The 24,336-nt window shown below is 42.1% G+C and overlaps 1 protein-coding gene across 2 annotated transcripts in view; it reads left to right on the top strand.

The window, feature by feature from the left end:
• Positions 1 to 347: 347 nt before the first annotated feature.
• Positions 348 to 24,336, top strand: part of Fbxl7 (F-box and leucine rich repeat protein 7) — a 372,044-nt gene continuing 348,055 nt past the window's right edge. For both annotated transcript variants that reach the window (XM_005336749.5, XM_021734203.3), the window contains exon 1: positions 348 to 929. In XM_005336749.5, the coding sequence (XP_005336806.1) occupies positions 893 to 929 (37 nt within the window). In that variant the 5' untranslated portion in view covers positions 348 to 892. The remainder of the gene's footprint in view (positions 930 to 24,336) is intronic.

Raw genomic sequence — 24,336 nt, 5'->3', positions numbered from 1 at the left:
CACCTGAAATGTGTCAGAATCAGGTACTGATCATGTTTATTTCAAATACTCAAGCACCTAAAATAGGCCATATTATATGCAAACAATCCCAGGGTATTTAGAACGACGGCTGGAAACTCATCTTACAGATTGGGGGCCAAGCCTTTAAAAGAACAATAGTAAACCCGAGCCAGCAGCACGTTCCTCCGCTCCAAATGGTTCGCGGATGGTGCGCAGAACCGGCGCCAGCGCTGGGGCCCCGGGCTGGAGCGGCGAAAAGGCGCGCTGTTTCTTTAAAAGGCCGCGCATCTCCGGGCCGGCCTTCCTCCCCGGGGCTCCAGCTGTGATTGACGCTGGGCGGCGAGAGGAGGCGCCTGGCGCTAACAAAAGTCCGGCCCGCTGGCGAGCCGCGCCGGGCCGCAAGTCTCCGCTCACTCGGGCTCCCGCAACAAGTGGCCGCCGCGCCCTCCCCCGGGAAGCCGCGGGCGAGCAGGGGCGCCCGAAGGAGGCTGCGGAGCCGGGGAGTCAGGGCGCCCGCGCGGCTCAGCGCTCCTCGCAGGGGATCGGGCGGGCGCATGGGGACCCCGCGGCGGCGGCGGCGCGGCGAGCCTCGGGGCGGCCCCGGGGCGCGGGCTCTCGGCGACTCTGCTCCCGCCGGCCCCGAGCGCGGATTCTAGGAGGGGAGGAGGCTGTCGCTGGCCCGGTCCGCCACAATCAGGGTGCCCGGAGGGGACCGAGCGCCCCCTCCCTCCCTCCGGAGACCAGGAGCCGCCCCCCGCCGGAGATCGGCCCCGGAGCGAGGGGCGATGTGCAGCTAACGGTCCCGTCGGACAGGCTTTCCTCTGGCCCAAGGCGCAGGAGGTGCGCCCAGCTATGCAGTGTCCGGGGAGACGGCGGGCATGACGGCGACAGGATGGGCGCGAACAATGGCAAACAGTACGGCAGTGAGGGTGAGTGGGCCGCCTGTCTTGAGACTCCCGGATCGGTCCCCCGCTCCTTCCTCTCTCCCTCCCAGCTGGGAAGGAAGGCTCTGCTCGCTGCCGTGGCGCATCCCCATTTGGCACGGACGTCTGGGCCATCACCTTTCCCTTTGGTACTGAGTGATCAATGAGTGGATCTCTAACCCAGGGGCTCCTTTCCACCAAGGCGGGGGTGGGGGGTTCCCGTAAGGAACTTCCCAGGTTTGTCTCTGGGACTGCTGGAGTCGCCCCTCTGCTGTGTGGATGAACACGTGTGTCTCAACTCTCCTCCCCAGGACACCTGGGGCTTAGGATGGTGGTTTGTCAGATGGCGGAAGACGTTGTTGAAAAATAACGTAGTGAAACTTTCCCAGGCCTTTGTGCTCCAGTCCCCTGGACTTTCCTGTAGCAGGAAAAACTTCTGGAATAAGTTAAGCTTCCATTCTTTGCTAACTGCCCTGGGCTGACAGCCTCGTGAAATTAACCACCTATGGATCCCGCGAGGCACGGAGTGGCCAGGAGCTTTGTTTTGGGTTCTCTTGGGGCTCGAGACGGGCAAAGGACCATCTGTTTTGTGGGGCTGGAAGTTACACAGAAATATTGCCTGTCAAGTGGGAACTTGGAAGTTGGGGAAACTTTAAACTCCGCCTACTTCTAAAAGGGTGATGGATGTGTGGGTTGGCTTCTCCCTCGTTCCTCCTCCCCCTCTTTGCATAAAACCATAGTGTTTTAACCCTGCTGATTAACCGCATGCCCCCGATTCGCAAAAGGCAAAGGCATTTTCTGCAGTTCAAAAGTTAAGGCTTGTATCTAGCGAACTTGGCTGGAGTGGAGTGGAAGAAACTGGGTCGGTTTTACAACCCGCCCCAGAGGACAGGCGGTTTCAAAGGAGCGGCCAGAGCTTGCAGACTGGTAGGAATGCAGAACAGCTATTCAGCATGTGGTGCGAAGGAAACTCTCTTATCATCCTGTTCAAAGACTGGAGCTGAGGCCACATAATGTGGGTGTCTCTCCTCCTGCTCCTATCTGTTTCATTTCTTCACAGCTTTGTGAAGTTAAAGCAGGACCGGCCTTAAAAACCCTATATCTTACACGAACCTCTGGTATAAATCATTCTTTTCCAGATCATCATGTTTAGAATTCCTTATATATGAATACGAACGTATATGTGTGTGTACATATATGTGTGTATGTACATACATTTATATGCATCCAACCTGATTCTGGGCATTTACTTTTAAAACAATTTTAGTATTTTCTTTTAAGTTAAAGATCGTCTTTTTCCATAGCAAATATGAAAGTATGCCAGAAAAGATTATTGGAGAATCTTGGCCACTCCCCAAATTGTCTTTGAAACAATATTTTAAAATGTTTGGAAAAATGTAGTATTAAGCCTTCTAAGTTCTCAAGGGGGAAAAAACTTTCAGTCATTGTAGTGTGTGCTTGTCAATCTGGGTGTGCACACAGTATGTTACTTGATTGCTCAGAGAAAAGGGCAGCCCAAGAAGAATCTAGAGTCACTACTGAACAAAACCCCGCCACTGCTCTCCTAATCCTCAGCAACTTGTTCTTCCCTCCCAGCTTTCTCGTATTGTGCAGTGTGTGGTATATGACGACTTCCTGTCTGAACAGCAGAGTTTTCAACCCTTGGGAGAAAAGGAGAGACAGGGAACTAATGTTCCCCAGCTGTTACCCGTAAATGCTACCTCTGCATTTTCACTTCAGCTGAAGTCAAATTTTACTGGGATCAGATTTAGATGCACTGTGGACTTTTTATAGGAAAAACCTCTGATGCTCAGCTGATTGGAGGGGACCAATAGGAGGCTTTGGGATGCAACTGTGAGTTTTGGCTGGAGAGGCACAATGTGTTTAGTTTTCATCACTTCCTTTCAAGTGTGTCAAGATTCCTCTGCAATAGACAAGCTAGGGAAGAACAGAGAAGCAGAAGTAACATCACATTTTCTTCCCTTTCACACTGCCCCCCATTCTGTGGCTGCTTCTAAGTGAAGTTATATATAATTGGGTATAGTCAACTTTGTTGTGTTATGGCATGATAAAAATTATGTAAATAAGCCTGTTGGAATTTGGTGGATTGGTACCATTTTTCTTATTTAAAATGTTATTTTTTTTAAAAAAAGTGAAAGTAATCCGTGGACACAGTATTTCTACTATAGAAGGAAACTGAGAATTAAGATCATTTTCCAGATTTAGTGCAATTTCAGCATGACATATTTCAATCATAAGAGGAGATTATCAATGAATGCCTATTAATAGACTGCAGTGAGACTACTTAACTATATGACATTGGTGTTCCTGTGTACTCCAAAAATCTGTAAGTTACATACAATTTACTAATTAATAGTAGTTGACAGCACAAGGCAAATGCCCTTTGAATACTACAAATATTGTTGAATTGTTAGAACTTTAAACTAAGTATTTATCAGTAATCTCACTTCCTTCTGCTCTTGGAAAATACCTTCATTTTTAAAAAGTTATTTTTGAGGTTTACCTGAGCAGGTGCAATGGGGTAGAAGTTTCCAATTCAGTGTAATTCAAGGGTTAATAGAGTCAGCCTCACATAGGGAGAACCTTGGGTTCCTTCTGGACTTGCCCAATCATTTATCATGTACTGGTTACAGCTTTGGAAAGTTCTTGTGCAGAGGACAGAGCGTCAACTTGGGAGTGTGGAATTTAATTCCAGCTTTAACTCTTGAGGCCTTTCTTCTGTAAAGTGAAGGGAGAAATTGCTTTGTGACATGATTTTCATCATCTCTTCCTTGAATGTGCCCTCATTTGTTTCATTTGGCCCTCATAATGCTTTAATGGTCCACTTAGAGACAACTTAACCATGGAAAGATGTGTCCTAATTAATAGGGAAGTTAAGACTTTTACTGGCAAAATATCAGTAAGCATCCCTCCCCCTTCTGCCATCCCTCTTTCTCATTTATGGTCTGCACTGAGACTCTGCTCCCTTTGTAACTCATAGATCCCTAAACATTGACTTTCCCCTAGATCAAAGGTATTTGTAAGGAGACAAAGGATATTTCCAAAGTGTTTTGTTTTTCTAAATCCTTAGTGAACGTGCAGATTAATGGTCCAGCTTGCAGTCTTCCCTCTTATGGACTTTAAGCAGACTTGGATTTTGCTCCTGGAAGGAACCATACCATTCTCCATCTTTAGCTTTCTAGAAATATAAGCGAATGTCTAAATGATTAGTATGTTCTGGTAATTTCTTTTATGGAGGGCCATTTTTTTCTCTTCTTTATCATCTTTCAGAAAGTATAAGTTACTGTCCGTATGTAGAAATCTGGAGAACGAGTTGGGGGATTCCAAGCCATTAGAACCATTAGTTCTGACTCCAGTTAAGCCAAATAAACAAATCTCAGTTCCAGTAGGAAGAGGGAGCTGCCTTCCCTGCCTTTTAAGGTTTCTGAGCCTCACCATCACTTACTCAGTGGTTTCAGTGTTATGTTTATGCTACTTCAGCAGGTCCGAGGCAGGAACACTTATGCTGTTAACAGCTCCTTTGCAAAGGCCTGGATATTGTTGGATTGGAGCTGGTGAAGCCTTAACCCTGGGTTTTGACCCCTAGTAGTCCTCTGCTCTCCCATGGGCCTTTTCCTCATCTTAGATCCATGCTGCCAGGTGACAGGCCAGTTGCCTGAGACTGGAAATCATCACCACTTTGGGTAATCAATCGGAACAACAGTAATGATGGCAGCTAACACTTACTGTGAATTTACCACGTCAAGGCACGATTCCACGCACTTGATTTGCACTGCCTCACTCATCTTCGCCACGATCCTAAGAGGTGGGGACTCATGTACCCCATTTTTCTAATGAGGAAACTCAAGGCCTGGAAAGATGGTAGTTGCTTCAGAGTTAGGCACTGATTTTGGACTGAATGAGGACTCTCCAGCTCTAAGCACAGAGTCATTGATTCATTCATGAACCAATACAGGGTGACTTTTTACTTCCATCTTTGCCAGGAACTCCTGAATACGTTTGGTAAGTTAGTAAATAGAGGCAAGATATGGCCCTTTCCAATTGCATCTCCCTGTGTGTGTTATTGTTGTTGGAAAGGAAGGGAAGTAGAACAACAAACAACTAACACACATACAGAGTCATTCAGTAAGCCATGTGGCATCTCACAAAAGGGCTAGAGTATCTGAATGAAGAAAACTGGCAGGTTAAGAAAATTGGGAGTGTGGGAGGGAGAAGGTTTTGCAATTCCAATTAGTCACTGTTGATCTTATTGAGAAGTTGGCACTTAGACCAACACTTAAAGGAACAAGGGACTGAAAGTTGAGGATCCAAGTAGCCTGTTGCTGTTATGAAGCTGAGGTGAGCCCTCTTTATGCTTGTCTTAGTTGGAGTTGATGTAACAAAGGACCATACACTGGATGGCTTAGAAACTACAGAAATTTTCTCCCATAGCCTGGTGGCTGGAAGTCAGAATTCAGGGTGCCAGTATGGTCAGTTTCTGGTGAGGGCCTCCTTCTGCAGATTGGCAGCTTCTCATTGTATCCTCACAAGGCCCTGGAGAAAGAGAGCCAGCTAGTTTTCTGGCTTTGACTTATAAGTGCACTAATCCCATTCCTGAGGACTCCACCCTCATGACCTAATTACCTCTCATAAATCCCATCTCCAAGTGCTATCAAATTGAATTAAAGTTTCAACATAGGAATTTTTGGGGAATACATTCAGACCCATGCAATGTGTGAGGATACAAATTATTATTTTATGCAAAGGATATCACCATTGGCCTTCTATAGTAGCCATCTTGGATCAGACTCAGTCTGGTCATTGGGCTTAGCTTTTGCCCAGATTCTTTGCTAATCTGTTTCATCCAGGCATATCAGATAATTTGCAAATGCATATGGCAGAAGAGAGAAAGTGGCCCAGGAAACTCTTCAAACATAGTGTCCTGTGTACACTTTGATTAGTGAATGCATCTGACTTACTGGAGATGTACACATTGGCCTGAAGATACCTTCAGAGATGACTGTGATTCATCTTTAGATGGAAGGTCTTCATGATTTGCCTCCAGTAAATAAATCCCATTCTGGTTGCAAATCAGAAGATTAAAGATAGTGTTCCACTGTTTGGTTCAAACAAAAGCATTAGCTCAGCTCTCAATACCACATTTGGTCTGACAGTGAGAAGACATTATCAGAGTTGGGAAATGTTTTTGAACTTTTTAAATTCAGAGGGAGAAAAGAGAGGTAATTTTTTTCCATTTAGGAATCAACTCATATAAATTTTGTCTTAACTCTCTCTGACATTTGAAGCAGAATACATTCTGTATAGATACTGAGTAATGAAGAATCACTTTTTCCCTTAGTCTATGTCCATTATTATCTCTGGGAGTTGCTCTCAGGACTTGGTTGGCTGTTGGAGAGGTAGAACCTTCTAGATGTAAATTTAAGATGCCTTTAGGGATGTATTTCAATATGTGACAGCATCTGAAATGAAAGCTAGAGTAAATAAATTCTCCGATGAATGAAGACAAGAATAAATGAAGATTAGAAACTTCTTACCTTAAACATAACATTTGAAAAGCTGTCATGGTGACAATTAAATTTCAGAGTACTGAGCAAAGCCTGATGTATCTAAGTCACAGGGAGACTTTGGTAATGATTAGAGCTGTGCACACCTGAGCAGGGCTAGCTGGAGAGAGAGGGCATCTTCAGCATGTAAGGTGACCACAGTGAAGGACCTGTAGATATCTGCTTTGAGTAAGATTGTTGAGTATCTGTCCCTAAACCAAGTCCCCTTGAAAACATTCTGTCACATGGGATTATGTTTGATGGTGTATTGTTTGGCTCTAACTTATGTTTCTATTTTATTTTGTGTAATTCATCTCTATCATTTTAGTTACCAATTAAAATGAACTCTTCTCACTTCGAGGCAGGGTTAATTCTGTGGTGTGTGTGTGTGTATGTGTGTGATATGTAGGTGCTTATATCTGAATAGATTTTAGCTAACAGATTTACTGAACATGTTTATTTCCCTGCCTTCTGTGGGAAAGGAATCTTTGGAACCCCTGGCACCAAAAATCAGGGTTGATAAATGACTTATTTTCAGTACACTGGAGGCTACCAACTCTCCTTATAGTTATGTTAGAAATATCTGTGCCTCAAGGAATCAGCACATACTTGGAAGTAGCTCTGCAAGGTAAACTTTACTTCAGCAGAAGGTTGTGCTACCACACAAAGTCTAGCAAGCAAATACACTTGCAGGAAGTCCACCTGTTTTTATCTCTAAGACAGCAATGCCCCTTGCTCTGAAGAGCTCAGGGTTACCATCTAAGCAATTGGCTAATTTTAAAATTTCGGAGGGCAAAGAGAAAAGCCATAGCTAAAATGGTGTCATGGTTTGGATATGAGGTGTCCTCTAAAAGCTCACGTGTGAGACAATGCAAGAAGGTTTGGAGGAGAAATAATTGGGTTAGAGCCTTAGCCTAATTGGTGAATTAATCCCTGATGTGATTACCTGGGGTGATTACTGTAGATGGGGTGTGGCTAGAGGAAGAAGGTCACTGAGGGCATGCCTTTAGGGTTTATATCTTGTACCTGGCACCTCACTTTCTGTTTCCTGGATGCTACAGCTGAGCAGCTTTCCTCCACCAACCCCTTCTGCCATGAAGTTCTGCTTTACTCAGGCCTAGAGCAATGGAGTCAGCTAGCCAAGGACTGAACCTCTGAAATCATGAGCCAAAGTAAACTTTTCCTCTAAGTTGTTCTTGTCAAGCATTTTGTTGAAGCAACATAAAGCTGACTAACATGGTAGTTTTTTGTTGTTGTTGTTTTTTTTTTTTTTTTTTTGCTTGGTTTGCTTGTTGTACCTATAGAAATTTAGACCTCTTCTTCCATCCACTCACTGCATTTAGATAAGATTTGCTCTACAGAAGTACTGAGTCTAATTGAGAAGCTAGGCATGGAGGCCAGTATATTCACCCATTTTATTTTTCCTATAATAAAATACCTGGGGCTGGTTACTGATAAAGAGATTTGTTTTGACCCACAGTTTTGATCCAAGGGCCCATAAGTGGTGATGGCCTTCTCTCTGGCAGAGTCCCAAGGTGGCACAGAACGAACACCACATGGCCAGAGATAGGGAGTGTGCATTTATGTGTTCTGTTTTCTCTCGCTCTCTTTTTTTTTTTTCTTAAAAAGCCAGCAAGATGTAATCATGGGGCTCTACCTTGATGACTGAATCTAAACCTAATTGCTTCCTAAAGCCCCCCCCCTTCTTATACCATAGTCAGATTAAGTGTCCACCCTTTGAATACCTTATCATGGGGATTAAATTTTATCACATAAACCTGTTGGGGTAGCACTCTAACCTCCTCTAAACCCTACCAGTCCACAATTTCAGAACAAGATAGTGAGTGCTGGTTCACAGGAGACCCCGTCCCTCCCTGTGCTAAATGTGAGAACGAGTGGTCAGTGGGAGGAGGTATGCGCCAAATTATGACAGCTCAGAATGGGTCTGCAATGCCTGAAATGTCTAAATGATGTTTATTTCTTCCAATTGCAAAGCAACAAAAACAGGATATTTGGAGAAGGAATAGTTCAGGCACTTAGGAGAAACTAAATACTTCGTTTGGAGATTCTCCCCAACTCCCCTCTTTTCCTAAGTCTTCATGTTCCATTTCTCATGTGGTTTGGTTCATGGAAAGTGATTCCTGTGGATTCTGTAGAAGTGAGGACCTTGGTACCCTTCAGTGCAAGGGCAGAAATGCCTGGCCAACTTGGGTGCTTCCCAAGCCCTCAGGCTTCAGGGAAGGGGAATGAAAGGCAAATGGCAGATACTTCCAATATATGCTTGTTAATACCCCAAAGAGGTACAGCTTTAAAACTTTTGACAGAAATAATCACTAACCATCTCTGAATTTTCCTCGGTAATGAAATATAAACACATGGTCAACATTTTCTCCATTCCACGGTTGAGGAACTGTAGACCATTTCTGGAGCCGTAAATCTCTATTAGGTTGTCCATTGGATGTGCTCATTCTATCAATCCCTATTTGAATTCTTAAACCAGTAACAAAATGAAAAACAGTTGTTCACACGGCATGAACTCGTAATTGTAACTTCAGAACCCTTGAGCAATGTGGAGAAATGTTATTAAAACATTTTTTGTTTGCTACTCTTTCTGTGGTAAATTCCTTTGCTGCATTTTCCAAGCAAATGTAGCAGTGGAAAGACAATCAGAATTTCTGGAGAAAAATTTCAGGAATTCCTCTTATACTTGTGGATTGACCTTGCAAGCCACTTTTTTTTTTTTTTTTTTGACAAGGTGGAGAGGTCAGGAAAAGTCTGCTTAAGTGAAGTCGAACCATTTGGTTCTCTCCGGTACTTGTGTCAAATTCTGGGAGCATCTTGGCCAGTTCCAAGATTAGAGCCAAGTCTTCCATGTGCCAACCTTCAACAGTAGCTCTGACCCTGGGAGGAAGGTGGTGTATGACTGAGGGAGGGAGGGAGGAAGAAAGAGGGTGAGTAATAGGAGAGGGAAGAGGAGGACAAATTGGGACAATGAAACCCAGCTACCCTGTACTGTAAAGGATAGAGTCAGCATTCTACTTAACTTCTTTTCTTAAAAAAAGAAATTTAACTAATAAAGCAAAAATGATTATTAATAGACATTTGACAGGGTTGGTATTGACAAGTGGATTATATTTCCTACCATCCTAATAATGGTAGGATGCACCTGCCAAGTGCCACTTCTTCATTAAGCACCTTGCACACAGTGATCTCGCAGTGTCACTCAGTGCAGGAGGAACGGTCATTACAGAAGCTCAAGGCTGTTGCCCTGCCCAGGCACAGAGCCCTGCCGTGGCAGAGCCAGGCCTGAAATCCCTGTGGCTGCTCTGGAGTCCCTGTTCCCTTCTCTGTGCCTGTGACCCTCTCACCTTGTCATTTGGATTGTAGCCAGAACTTTCCCAGTCTTTGTTTTATTTGTGTGTTTCAAAGAATTGCAGTGAGTGAGTTGTGGAGCGGGGGTTGGGGGGGGGAGTAAGTGACAGTTTTATGGAGTTGGTGATAAAAAATGACAGACACCTTCTGAAGGAAGCTTTTGGTTTACTTTGCATTGCTTTCCAAAGGACGATTTAACTGCTCATTAGGTTAACAATCTGATGACAAATTGGCAGCTATCTAGTATCCATATAAAATAATTAGCATATTCTTTTAGTCTGCAGAGTGCAAAGTAGACCTGAGAGGTTGTCCTCTGGCTTCTCCAGACCATGATTTGCTTTTAATTGATTTTTGTGCTGAGTTAGCCCTTTACTTGGGGATAGCCTTTGTACTTGCTCTCAAACAAAAGCTAATGGAGGGCTGAGAAAAAATGCACACTCTTTCCTCAATAGTTTGGAATTTTTATCTTAAGTTTCCCTTTAGTTTTAAAACTATAGATTTTAAGTATCAGTGAATGGGGGGGGATTATTTCAACATGTATTTGAGAATTTGCCCTTCTTGTTTTGTTAGTCCGTGGGAGGCTTCTCCGTGATGTCTATGATATGGCTTTGTAAACTATAAAGCAATCAGAAATCAATCTCATGTGTCTGTGGTCTATGTCTAACATTATCCCCAGTTCACAGATAAGGAAACTGAGGCCTTGGTAGAGTAAATGACTTCTTTGATTTAAAATAAAGATTAGGTGGAGGAGTCATGCTGACTATAAATTATAGTGAATATAGTGAGTATAGTCGTGCGAGGCTTATTACTAGGAATTCTTGGTAGTATTTTAAGTTGTATCCACCTAATGATGAAATAGGGATTGGCAAGTCAAGATAAGTGTCATTTAATTGCTTTTGCAGCTTTGCTAGAAGAGAAGCCTGGTGTCCTATGGGTCATCTCCACAGAGGGAGCTACACCATGTGTCAGAATGCAGTTTTGTAGTCGTGAAATTATAGTAAGAATGCAGGTTGAATTATTGCTAGATAAATGTTCACGGATAAATGACATTTTTCAGTAGAGTGACTTGGTAGTTGATAAAACTCTGCTGGGGCTCCCCTTTTGCAAACCTCTTGTGTTTAGTCAGCATTTCCCTGCTGTGACGAAAAGATTGATGAGAATAATTTTAGAGGAGGAAAAATTTATTTGGGGCTCATGGTTTCAGATATTAGTCCGTAGATGGCCAACTCTGTTGTTCTATGCCTGAGGTGAGGCAAGAACATCATGGTGGAAGAAAATAGTTCAGGACATGACAATTGGGAAGAAGAGAGTGGCGGGGTGGGAGCACGCTAGCTCTCCTCACTACAGACAAAATATAAATCCCACAGGCATGGCCCAGTGACCCGTGTCCTCCAGCCACACCCCACCTACATACTGTTACGATCCTGTTAATAACTATGAGAGGATAAATGCATGGATTAGGTTAAGACTCTCCTAACCCAACCATTTCACCTCTAAACGTTCTTGCATTAATTCACACATGAGCTTTGGAGGACATCTAATATCTAAACCATGACATTCTGCTTGTGACATTTAGAGAAAATTATTTTATTGCTGGAAAGATCAGAGAAATAAGCTCTCAAGTGGGGAATCTCAGCGTCACTAGGTCCTGATTCTCTTAGTCTCCTCATTTCCTTTGTTGTTGAATCTCGCCTTCTGTCTTGGAAAGGTGTAGGTCCTGGAAGGCCCATTAGGGAAGGTTTGGTATCAGAAGTCACTGTGCTGCTGTCCTCCTTTAGCTAGAAATCCATCTCATCTGGCTGGCCTTTGCCTTACTCTCCATTTGCTACCCTCTAGTTTAATCTCTTTTTCTATTCCTTTGTGTATTCATTGCTCATCCCATTTATTCAACCTCCCATGGAAATAATGCTGGTCACTCAGTAGGTCCTCAATGCCATTTTATTAAACAAATAAATAATGAATCTGGATCCATGATCTGCATTGGGTCTGAAAAATGCCTGTGAATAACCCTATCATATTTTCAGGAAGCCTTTCTTAGACTTGTACATTTTACTCTTAAAAAACAAAGTTTCTTTGGACATACATTTCTTTTGAGAATATTGTAAGTTGGAAATTTATTTTATTTTATTTTTTTTAAAGATTGTGATTTTTTAAAATATCTTTATTTTATTTATTTTTATGTGGTGCTGAGGATCGAACCCAGAGCCTCATACATTTTAGGTGAGCGCTCTATGGCTGAGCCCCAGCATCAGCCCCTGGAACTTTATTTTTTAACAATGTAATTACACCTCCCTCTGGGTAAAAATAATATAATTAATATTTAAGAAAAATTAAATATGTATTTTTAAGCATTGCTGAAGACAATTACTGAGGAATTCAACTTCACCAATATACAGTATTGTCAACTATTTTTTAGTGATTATTATTAAGTAGAATGCTACAAAGTATTTTTTAATTGAAAATTATTTTGTTTGGTATTTTTTTCAATTGATTTGTGAATTGGATTATTATGATGACTTAAGTAAGTCATTAATTCACAAAGCATCTTAAGAATTTGATCTTTGAGACGTCTTTCCTTTGGCTCTGTATTCTCTCTCTGGATGAAAGGATCAGACTTATAAATCATTTCTCAATTCATATTGATCTAATTTATCTTGGGGCTTTGTAGCTACAATTTTCTTCTATTTGTCTTACAAAATATAAAAACCTAGTGTGTCTGCTGTAATTGGGATGCTTTCTAGTAAATATTCTTCTGTCTCTTGCTTTCCAGATTTTTAAAATCAGAAGTGAAATATAAGAAAAAAAATATAATGTTGATCTGTAGTATGTATAGGGATATACACATGCATGAGACTGTGTTAGAACTCCTATTTCCTATTATTGAACAAACTCCACTATTATTCTGTTTTTGTTTCCGTCAATGGAGAAAGAAATATGCAGTATTCTTGTGCAAGAACTTTGAGAAATACTACTAAAACTGAGGTGGCATTTTTTAATTTATTGATATGGAATCTGTTTAAGGAACATTGTGAGACTGAGACTGAAGGAGAAGGAAGTGGCCCAACTAAGGAGGCTTTGGAAGTGGAGCTGGGGTACAGGCACTTGTGCCTTGGTGACCAAGGTATGCAGAGGTCACACTGAAGTCATTCTGTGACTTGATACCTACTTGCTTATTGGATGTTTTCACTTGCTTATTGGATGTGTGTTCAGAACAGATGAATGGACAGATGTCTCAGAGGTGGAGGGGATTTTACTGTGCAAGACAGTGAGCCTGAGTGGCATTTGTTTCAAAACAGTAGTGTGTGTGTACATTCAGATGTGCAGGAGATGCTCATATGCTCATTTGTGTGTTTTGATGAAAGATCCACAGCTGGTCCAGTGGTCAGAAAGACTGACATAGCTTCTTTTGGATAACTATGTGTAGAATACTGCTCTGAACGTCAGTTTCAAGAAAATGACATTTCTGTCCTGAAAGTGTATGTTTTACATTTTATTTTGTATCTACTTTGCTTATTTAATTATATCTTAATATTTTCCGCTCTCTCTTGAGGCACCTCTCCTGTTGATTACCCCGCAAGCTTGTTTTGAGAGACAGTATTTCCCCAGGGAGTCTTTCTCTACTCCTAAATCCATAATAACATGAACTGAGCAATAAAAACCCAATTCCCTCCCCTTGGTTGTGCTTCAAATAGTCATTTCTTTGATGCTGGCTAATAAAAACAGGAAAAGGATCATTTTAAAATGCTTTGGTTGGGGTTGCTTTACTTCCAATAAGGAAAATTGCCTCACAAGGGGGAGCATGGGTAATAAAGATAGAACTAACTGAATAATTGTATTCAGTCTAATTTGAAATTCCCAAGTTGCCACCTGCAAATCTCATTTAATCATGGGCTTGCTGTGCGTCCACTGCCATGTGGAGATGGGAATTTGCTGTTGCTGAAGATCGTGTCTTCACACTTAACAGAGGTGAACTTCAAATGCCACTGGAGCCTTCTGGTGTCCCTCCCTGCTTAGGAGACGGCGGCAGCTTTGCGGTAGGTAATAAGAGAGCTCTGGAAACGGACCAAGAACGAAATGTGAAATATGGAATGGAGTCACGGAAATTTCAGTGGTGAAAGCAACTCGGAGCACCTTCCAGGGAAGAGATTGAGGCCTGAAGAAATGAAGCAGCCCTGCCAAGGTCACAGCAGTGGCCAGCTTGAGGACACTCAGTAGCTTTTCCAAGTCTGGCTGTTTCATTGAATCTATGTCTCTCTCCTTCACCAAGTTTCTCTCTCCTTTCCTTGCTTTTTAGAAGATTTGAGGATAATAGAGTGGCTCTCTAGGTACCGGTCTAGATAGTCCCCTCAGAACTAGCTCATTCATGTCCCAGCTGCACAGTGTCTCAGTCCCCGGTGGCCTATAGCTTATATATAATGACTAGCTGAGGGAGGGGCACATACAGTTTGAGACAACCCTGAAGGGCTGTTTTGGTCCAGACCTCCTGGAATGGACTGCGTCTTATACTACAACTGATCACAAACCAGCTTCTGTTTTTGTCTAATCTGCCTTCTGCTCTTGCCTTTCAATAGTGTGATCCTGAAAGTATTTCCCAATGACCACCTCCACTCAGATCACGGTAGGGGCTATTGACTGGGGGAACCCAACACACAATAGCAAGGAATTTGACATAGGATGCTGTTTGTCTTCCTGGGAATCCCAGCTATCTTTAGAAGGAAACCTTCAACTGCCAGGTAACAGTGCACCGGTTTTCTGCTTGGTGTTATTGTCTAATTCTTTCATTTTGTAGATTAGGAAATTAAAGCCCTAACACTAAAGTGACTTGTGTGGTACCACATCGCTAGTTGTCGAAAGACCAAAACCAAGCTTCCTGCTCCTGGTTGCTACTGATGATGCTCCTTTTGAAGAGGCAGCATGGAATTTGTCCAGAGTTGTCCTGCTGTTGTAGCTCAGAATTAGCTGCAGATGGGTCTAGAGACTATCTACCTGTCTGATCCATTGTTCAACTTTGGTGCTGAAACCAGGCAGCTCAGTAATTCCTACATGGTTCTGTTTTTCTGGTTGTCTATCATTCTTTGAAGGGCAACCTTTGAAGCTCACCATACTTGGTAGCAACATAGTAAAGAAGAATTAGTAAAGAAACAGCCGATGGTCATAGTTGTTATTGTTTGAAATCAACATTTCGTGTTACTGGCCATTAAGAGAACTGGGGAATATACAGTTCTTGTTACACAAGGGGCCAATGACAAGCACAGATTCATTAGGCAGACAAAATATGCAGGAATTGAGTCATAAGCAAGATGAAAAATAACTACAAATTAATATGTAATCTCATGATCATCCTAAATAGTTTATTAGTCATTTTATTACACTCAGATAATGTTCCACTGAGATTATCAAATTATTGTAAACTCAGTCACTATGATCCTGAGAAATTTGGAATTAATTGAAAAATAAATTATTAGCTCATTAGTATCACTATTACAAGAATCCAGATTTTGTATACTTTCTCTGACATAATTAATCAGCTACTGCTTTAGAAAACATTCTTCCTCCCATCGTCTGGAATTAAATAAAAATTATTTCACCTGGTCCTCAAGGCCCTACACCCTCTGTAGCCGGATCCCCTTTCATTTTCTCTCAAGCTTCATCTCTATGCACCCAGTTTGACTGGCCAAACTGGGAAACTGTGTTTCCAAAGCAGGTCTTTCCTTGTACTTGGTTTGTGCCTTTTGTTAGGCTGCATTTCTGGAAACATCTATGTGATTCCACATCATAACCCGCTCAATTCAGGCCTGGTTCAGTGTTAATTTTTAGAATGACTTGATTTCTCTTAGCTTGTCTTTGTTTATGATGCTTGACCTCTGGGAAAATATGTCAAATGCTGCTGTTTGCTAGTGCTAGTGCTCCACTGCACCTTGGAATTTTATTCATATGGAACTTTTGTGTCCTGCTTTGCCATTTAGCCACTTGCATGTCTTTGACCCAGTAATAGTGAGTATCTGTATACCAGGATCTGTGCTAGGTACTGGTTGGTTTAAATCAATCAATCAATCTCTCTCTCTCTCTCTCTCTCTCTCTCTCTCTCTCTCTCTCTCTCTGAAATTGCTCTTGACCTTAGGAGCTTACAGTCTGGTGGACAGCGTCATTTTCTGAAGGAGCCTTGGATGGTAAAGTTGAAGCATACAATAGGAGACACAAACGTAGCCACGGTGAACGTCAGATGTGCGTGTTCACCGGATTTTTCATTTGTGGGAGCCTTGAATTGTATCTGGAAAGATGAGGAAAGATGAGGCATGGCTGAGAAGGGAGTGGGGGATGACATGAGGTCAGACACATGGCAGCACCCAGTCAATAGGCAATGAGGGAGGACAGGGTGATGAGAATTGAGCCTCACGCCTGGAGAGGGTTCACATGGCCATGGAAACCACTAAGGCAGGCAGATGGCATCAGTCATGCCACTGTTAAGGGCAGCTTTGGGTGGATTTAGAAAGACCCCTGGAGAGGCCTGTGGATTACAGTTTATGGGGGACTCATCTCCAACCTTTGTTTCCTTCCGCGTGAAAGAAGAATCATTAATTTATGTCCAGGCCTGGAGTACTCACCTGACTGGTGAATCCAGGAGGAATGAGGTCTGCACCTCAGCTTCATACTGTCCAGGGCGGGGGCTATCCTCAGTGGGCAACCTTTTTTCTACCCAGGGGCGTACCCATTGGCCTTGAGCTGCTGACACCTCAATATTAGTCACTTGGCTGTAGACCTAAAACCACAACCTCTATCCCAGAATTACTGGAAATAAAGTTGCTGTTTTCCTTTCTGCCTGACTCTCTTCTTCTTCAATTTGCTGTGAATCTGGGTGAGGGAAGGGGGTGCAAGACATGGAGCCCCATCAAGACCTTCAGTGATGTGTGGAGGGAGATCAGGAGGGTAACTCAGTAAGAGCAGGGGACTGCTAGAATTGGGGCTGGGGTGGCATGATTTGAGGGGAGGCGTGGGTTTTGGAGATGAAGAAAGGATAGGATTTACAGAGTTTCTGACCAGTTGGCTGGAGGGGAGGAGCACGTGGAAAACTCTAGGTGACTTTAGCCTGGCTTGGGTGGAGGCTGCCTGCTCACTTTAGCTGCTGATCGACCCCAGTTTCTCATGAGCTGGAGGCCAGTGGAGTTGACCTGGTCTTTCATCTCTGCTTTACTCAATATTACCCAGGATCAGAGAGAATTTTTTTTTTCAGAGACGGATGCACTTGGGCATTTGTTCATCTCAATCATTCATTCCTGTATTAATTAATTGAGTGAGTGGATATTTATGACTCTTCTATATGTCAGCACTTCCTTGGCCTCCCATGAGAAACAATGACAAATCCAAGGGCAGGTGCCCTCTAGGAACTTAGAGGCTGATGTTGAAGCCCCCAAAAGACACGATTGCCGAAGTCTGGCTGGGCACAATTCAGGAACCACTTGTCAAAAGAAACTAACTTTATTTTTAGAACTACAAACGCCAAACAAAACAGCTCCTCAGGAAAAAAACCCTCAGAGCCCAACTGCCACCACTGGCTTCCACAAGCCTCTCACCCACACCAACCTCACCACCTCCCACAATCCTCCTGCTCTTGAGGCTGATTGGCTGGGTCACATGGGCGGAGCCAAAGAAGTCCCCCAATGAGCAGTTCCATAGTCTGAAGGGCCGGGAAACAGCCCAATGAACATCACCGCAGAGGAGCCAATCAGCTAGATGTTGCTGGGGCCACTGTGAGCCAATCATCAGCCGGCAGCTGGAAGTTTGCTGGCAGCTGGAAGTTTGCTGGGGCCCCTTTGGCTGTGGCTCTCAACACACGATGGGGACAGGGTGTTGCTGCTCACACAGGGCAGAAGCCAAAGAGCCCCAGTTAGAATCTGGGCTGTCTTGCTTACAGAACAGGTGACGTGATGAAGGTCTCTTATTAGAAAGATAAGTCAGACCAAACCTCAAATACTCTCTTCATACTACTTTAAAATTCTCCTGATTTGGTCCAGTAAACCAGTGGATTGGCTTTGATTACATTCTGTCAGAGGAGAAAAGTGAAAAAAAAAAAAAAAGAGATGTTGGAATTCATTTTTGAAACAGGAAATTCCTGTCTTGCTAGAAGCTGTCACAGGAGAACCCAAGTTATGCTCTATTTCTCCTTCTTTTGGAGAATTGCTTCAGATTTGCACTGGATGGGGGAAGTCAGAACCTGGTTAGTTTTTGTGAGATTTTCCTTTGTGAGTACTAGTTGCATAAAAGATCTGAAAAAGAGTCTGAGATCAGTTTTTATTAGGGCAAATCTAGACATTCCTCAGAGGCGGAGGCTAGTGTTTGTGTGACTTGAAGACAGACCTGGTGTTCATGGGAGTCACACCTTGATATGCAATTTTCTACATCATTTCATATGTCAGTGGACTGTTAAATGGTTGTGAGGTTGGGGGGGGGGAAGTCCATCCTTCAAGAGTCTGCAATGAGAAATACTATGGAATTTTGATTGTACCAAAGAAGGTGATGTTGTGTGCTGTATGTGTGTGTGTCTGTGTGTGGTTGTGTGGTGTGTGTGTGTCTGTGTGCATGTGTATGCACTTGTCCTATTTCAGTGCTGCAAGATCAAATGAAATGCTGTGTGCCAGATTCTGAAATGTTCCCTTGGTATGACTTTTAGTGTGTCCTCCAGTATCGAACACTAAAAATTGAAAGGTCGTTGAATTAGAAGGTGTACAAAGTAGTGGGCAAGTTTCCTAAAGGGTAATATTTGCTGTATTTGCTTTATTAAAAACTTGTATTTATTTAACCAAAAGCAAAAATGCCTCAGCTTTGTCCATGTGAGTACTTATTCATTTATTAAACAGTATCCTTCTGCAAGAAACTTAGGAGATACATTTGTTTCTTTAAAAATATGGTACCTGGTCTACAAGGGGATATGATGTACTCCTATTTATATCTGAGAAACTGAAGTTTTAAAGCTGGATGGGACTCTATTAGTGACACAGTTTAGAGCATTCATTTTGGGTACTAACAAGAATCCCAGTACTAGAAATGACTTGGGCAAAACCCTGTGTCAGGGGCAACAGTGAGTGTGATTGCTCAGGGCAGACATGGATGCTGGACTTCCCAGGTTTCAAACTAGGTGTGGTGGCGTGATCCTGTGCAGGTTGCTTAACCTCTCTGGACCTCATTTTTTGCTTCTGGAAAATGAAGTCCATAGCAGTTCTTGTTCCCAAGAGTTTTCCGGGGGTTGGGGTTGTGGTACAGTGCTTGTCTAGCACATGTGGAGAGCTGGGTTTGATTCTCAGCACCACATAAAAAATAATAAACAAAATAAAGTGAAAAAAGAGTTATCAGGGAACTGGCCAGAGTTAGTGGCTACGTAATGCTTGGTGCACAGCCATCATTGCTATGAGTCCACTCTGCTTTGTTTCATCAAGTCTAAGGTACCTTGATGCTGCCGCTTCCTTGATCACAGAGGCATCACTAGAAGCTAATAATGATTATAACCTAATCGCTATGGCGTTTTAAAAATTATTAGTGCACATTAATCATACAAAAATTGGGTTTCTTTGTGACATTTTCATATGTACATATAATGAACTTTGTGTCCACTGGCTTCAATGATTTTTAAGGCTTTATTGATAGTAAGAGGAAGGTGCTACCTTAGTAGTGTCTGAGGTAGAGCTTAGATCTGACTGAACAGGTTGCTGTCACTAGTAACATTCTAATAGGAAGGATCCTGACAGCATCCTATGAGCATCCTTAGAGGGTAGGCTAGGATGAAGGGAATATTGTTATTATTTATCTGAGAACCAACATCTTCTTGTCCAGTGTGGGTTCGTCCATTTCCATTATGTATCTAGGTGGTGTGTGTAGATATACTTTTAGATACCTTCACTTTGGAAACTAAAAACTTCATTCGTTTATTCTGAGAGCTCAGAATTTGCTCCTCTTTGGATTATATCACTCGGCTTGCAACTTTTTGGACACTCAGGTTTTGTAGTTCTCAGACTTAAAGACCAGCTAGTGCAGTGCTACTGTCTTATTGGAAACAGGATGATGAATAAAGTCCCAGATTCCAGTGAAAGAATGTGCTTTTTCTCTCTGTATGTGCTGCAAGCCCAAGGGGGAGATGGGACTGGGAATATTTTCCTCTATTTATTTATTATTGGTTTATATTGGACAAGTTAAATCTGTAAACAATAATACACTCCTTTGTACTCAGCAAAGGTTTGGATTCATCTGAAGTTTTTCACTGGAATTGGAAAAACTCTGTTTTTATTGCTGTTAAAGTTCATCCCAAAATGGAGGCTGGTGTACAGTTGTTAAGATCTTTAATGAAGTCACTCTGGGAGAAAAACCATGTATATTTTGTATGTGTGAATGTCAGTTCCTCATGGGAATGCCTAGATGAGGGCCTTAGTGAATACACTGGAGATCTTGGGCGTGGCTCTTCTGCTTGATTGGCTCCTTCATTTCTGTTTTATTATTCTTCCTGCTCTGGTCAGTCTTGCCTGCTCTTTCCTCACCCTCCACTGCAGTTCCCCTTCTCTCTTGCTCTTCTCTCCCTCTCCTCCCAGCCATCCGCGCCCCTTCATCTTCTGCCTCTCTGTCTCTCTTCAAAGTTTGCATCTGACTGTTCTTTCTGGGCAGTCTGCCCAGTTTGATTTATTTGTTTCTCATAATTGTATTCAGAGCCTCAGTTACATGTTTCTGATTGATGTTTCCAATGGCATTCATCTCCTTTGTGACACAAGTGTTTTCCTGGAATTTTATAGTGTTTTCAAATACAAATGCAAACTTGACCTCTCCAAAGTGGAGTCGGACAAATTGAGCACCCAAATTGTTCCGAAAGCATTCCAAACATCCCTCGGTGATATTTGACTGCCCTAGTTTTGTGTCGTGGAATAGAAACAGTAATATATTGGTTAGATTGATAGTTGCTCGCTGCTTTGCATTTCTCTCTTCAACAAAATATTGTTCTGAGTTTGGGTTTATGGAAGATGAATCTATTGATGATAGTGTAAAAGAATTTCTTGTGTGCTTTGTGTTGGGATCTAAGCCTCCATCAGTTTTAAAATGCCAGCGCAGCCCTGAACACTTCATGCTTACTCTCAGGTCAAAGTCTGTTTCTACTTTGAGGTCTTCTATTATTCTGTAACAATCTAGCAAAAACTTCAGCTTTAAAACATGGGTCTGTCATAATAATGAGCCTTTCTAATTGTTGCACATTCATAATTTTAGATATTCCAAACATTACACTGTTTAATAAAAAGCAACTAGCTACAAGTGGCTTTTAAATTTAATTCAGGCTATTTTTATTATAGCAAATAATAAACCAATTATGTTTTATTTTATATTATTGTTGGTTATTGTTAATCTCTCAGTGCCTATTTTGTAAATTAAACTTTGTCATAGGTATGTATCTATGGAAAAAGAATAGTCTACTAAATAAGATAGTTTGGTACTGTGCTGGGTTTCAGGCATTCAATGGGGTCTTACCATGTATTCCCCATGATAAAAGGAGACTCCTATAGTTAATCATGGGTGATTCTAACCATAATCACTAAAACAATTCATTAATAATGTTTTCCTTGTATCATGATAATTTAGAACTGGATCCCACCTCCTCTAGAATGTCTTGATCATACCCTTCTATTCTGCAAATGAGGTCAAAGCTGAACAAATGCAATCACCCAGGAGCAGAACCAGAGTTACGTTGTTGAGTTGCACCTCAGCCCAGTTCCCTGGCTTTCCAGTATACAGATTTTCTCTCTACATATCCATATTATTATTTGTGTGTGTGTGTGTGTGTGTGTGTGTACATACATACATACATACATAGACATACATATATGCTTCTATCACGAAGGGCTGTATTGTGAAAGAGAAAGTGGAGGGATGACATTCAGAGATCTAGGTAGAGTCTGCAGAATGTGATAAGATGAGACTTGAACAATTGAATTTTGGTAATCTTGAACCCATCTTAAAGACTCTAGCCTATTGGCATCTCTCTGGCTCACTTCTGAAAATGAACAGCCTCTTCTCTGAAAGAATTGTTTTCAGTTTATAAAAGCATTAGAATATATGCCTCCTATGTCCAAGAACTCATTGTTTTGTGTCATAGAGGACATACACATACACAGACACAGTGATCAAGTCATCCCACCAAGAAGTAAAACATCGCAGGGCACAGTGGTGCACACCTATAATCCCAGCAGCTCGGGAGGCTCAGGCAGGAGGATAGCGAGTTCAAAGTCAGCCTCAGCAAAAGTGCAGCGCTAAGCAACTCAGTGATACCCTGTCTCTAAATAAAATACAGAAAAGTTCTGTGGATGTGGTGCAGTGGTCAGGTGCCCCTGAGTTCAATCCTGGGTAGTCCCCTGCCCCTGCTCCCCAAGAAGATAAGTAAAACACCATCTGCATGCTCTTAGAAAATGGTTTGGAAGAGATGAAAGAAAGCTGGGGAGGGGTGAATAAAATCATCTGAGGTGGGTGGGATGACTGAGGGACTCCTGCCGGGGGAGCTGGGTTTTGAGTTAATGTGTAGGGTCAAAGGGACTTTGGTCAGCAGGACAGGATAGGTGATGGGACAGCAGGTGGGAGGAAGTGCCATGTGCAGAGAATGGCAGGCAGGGTTGCTGGGCTGGCACTGTGATCCCAGGCAAGGGGTAGGGATGGAGAAGATATGGATTTCCAAATTTACTTATCTGTGAAGACTCTCTTAAGGATTCTGCTATGGTAACTTATTTATTTGTTCACACACATACCTTGTCTGGGAGAAAAGCAAAGTCCTTGTTTGTGGGAAGAAATATTCCAAAGTTGTCTTTTGGTTGCCCTTAAAGTTTTGGTCAGCATCCAAACCTGAGAGGAATGATCAAGAAGCATTCAATCAGTGTAAAACAATAAGTATCTCATGTTAGAATCTCAAAACAATTAGAGCCTTTATTCAAAACAGACCTGGGGCACTCAAAAGGAACAGGGCAAGAGCTTGCTGTTCCACTAGAGGGAATCCTGCTTTAAAAAAAAAAATCCACGAGAGGAGAATTCCTGTATAAAATCAAACTCCAGCTAGATGAACAGAATGCATGCGTGGCGTCATCTGGGAGGGGAAGCCTCCTAATCAAATCTAGACAGAGAATTAAGGGGTTTAAAAGTTTATACCCTATCTTAGACTATTCTGAGCATAACCAGTTGCTTTCTGGTGCCTGGGAGGATCACCCATGCCAAGGAGGGATTTTAGCCTTCCTAGAAAGTTCTTGAAGCTGTTGTAAACTTCCTGGAGTGCTTACAATGCTGGGCTCTGGGCTGTGTTCCCGGGTTTATTTAGAGAGAATCTTCTTCTAGGGTTGGGTGGAGCTATGCTAAGTCTTGCTAACTATTCATATTGCAGTAGTTGGGTTGGTTTATTGACCCAAACCAGGGTGATTTGTCCTTTTAGACTGGGTTCACTTAGAATAGAAAAAGTATGCCGCTTTGTTTTTTTTCTCTATTTTCAGTTTGTTTTGGTTTGCTTTCAAATGACCTTGAGCTTATAGTGACTCAAAGTGACAGAATTCTTGGAAAATAAGAATTCTTTAGTAACCCAGCCATAACAGGACTATTATGTCTCTTTACTGTCTTTTATTCTATTATTATATGTTATTTTACTCTAGTATTACAGTTCCTAAATTATTATAAAATAGCTGAATGAGTCAACAGAGTAAGATAATCATATTTCTATGATGGCTATTGTTTCCTATCAGTTTGACAAAAGATAAAACATTTATTTGAGTTCACAGATGCCCAAAATTACTTTCTCAGTGTATTATGCCATGCTATTTAAATTCAACCCATCAGAAATTAAAGCCAATGTGGTTTCTAGAGACTAGAGACTTACCTGTTGCCAGCTGGTACATAGAAAGATTTTCTCATTTTACTTTAAAAGTCTTTTTTTCCTAAGATGTTCTAAAATATGCATTGTTAAAATATAGAAGGCAGAGATAAGCAAAAAGTATGAAATTACGACTCTCCAAATCTCTCTACCCAATCTACAATCACTGTCAATATTTTAATCCATTTCCTTTCTGTTACATGGTTCATTCACTTTGTACACAGACATTGTACAATATTTTTTAAAAGCACCATCATAGAACATCATAGAATCTTGGAGACACAGGGCAGCCTGGATCGTCGGGTACATCTTCTCACCCACGGAGCACGCGGTCCTTACTGTTTTAAGTGACATGCATCTAAAACCTTGGGTCTCCCATTTCTCCTGATTGAAGATGCTTCCTACATCAGCAGAGATCTCTTTTAAAGATGGAATGATTCTAATTCTTCCAGTGTTCTTCCCAGAGGAAAAAGACCTCTTTTCTTTTATATTTTACCAATTGACTTTCAGAAACGATGTCTGGCTTGTCAATCTCGGTTTTTCTACACTATGAGTCTTAAATGTTTGAATACACATTTCAAGTGTCAACTTGTTGCCTTTTCTGTGTAGT

The sequence above is a fragment of the Ictidomys tridecemlineatus genome, chromosome 1 (assembly GCF_052094955.1).
Source record: "Ictidomys tridecemlineatus isolate mIctTri1 chromosome 1, mIctTri1.hap1, whole genome shotgun sequence".
In the NCBI taxonomy this organism is placed as follows: Eukaryota; Metazoa; Chordata; class Mammalia; order Rodentia; family Sciuridae; genus Ictidomys; species Ictidomys tridecemlineatus.
This window is presented reverse-complemented; position numbering and strand designations above follow the sequence as displayed.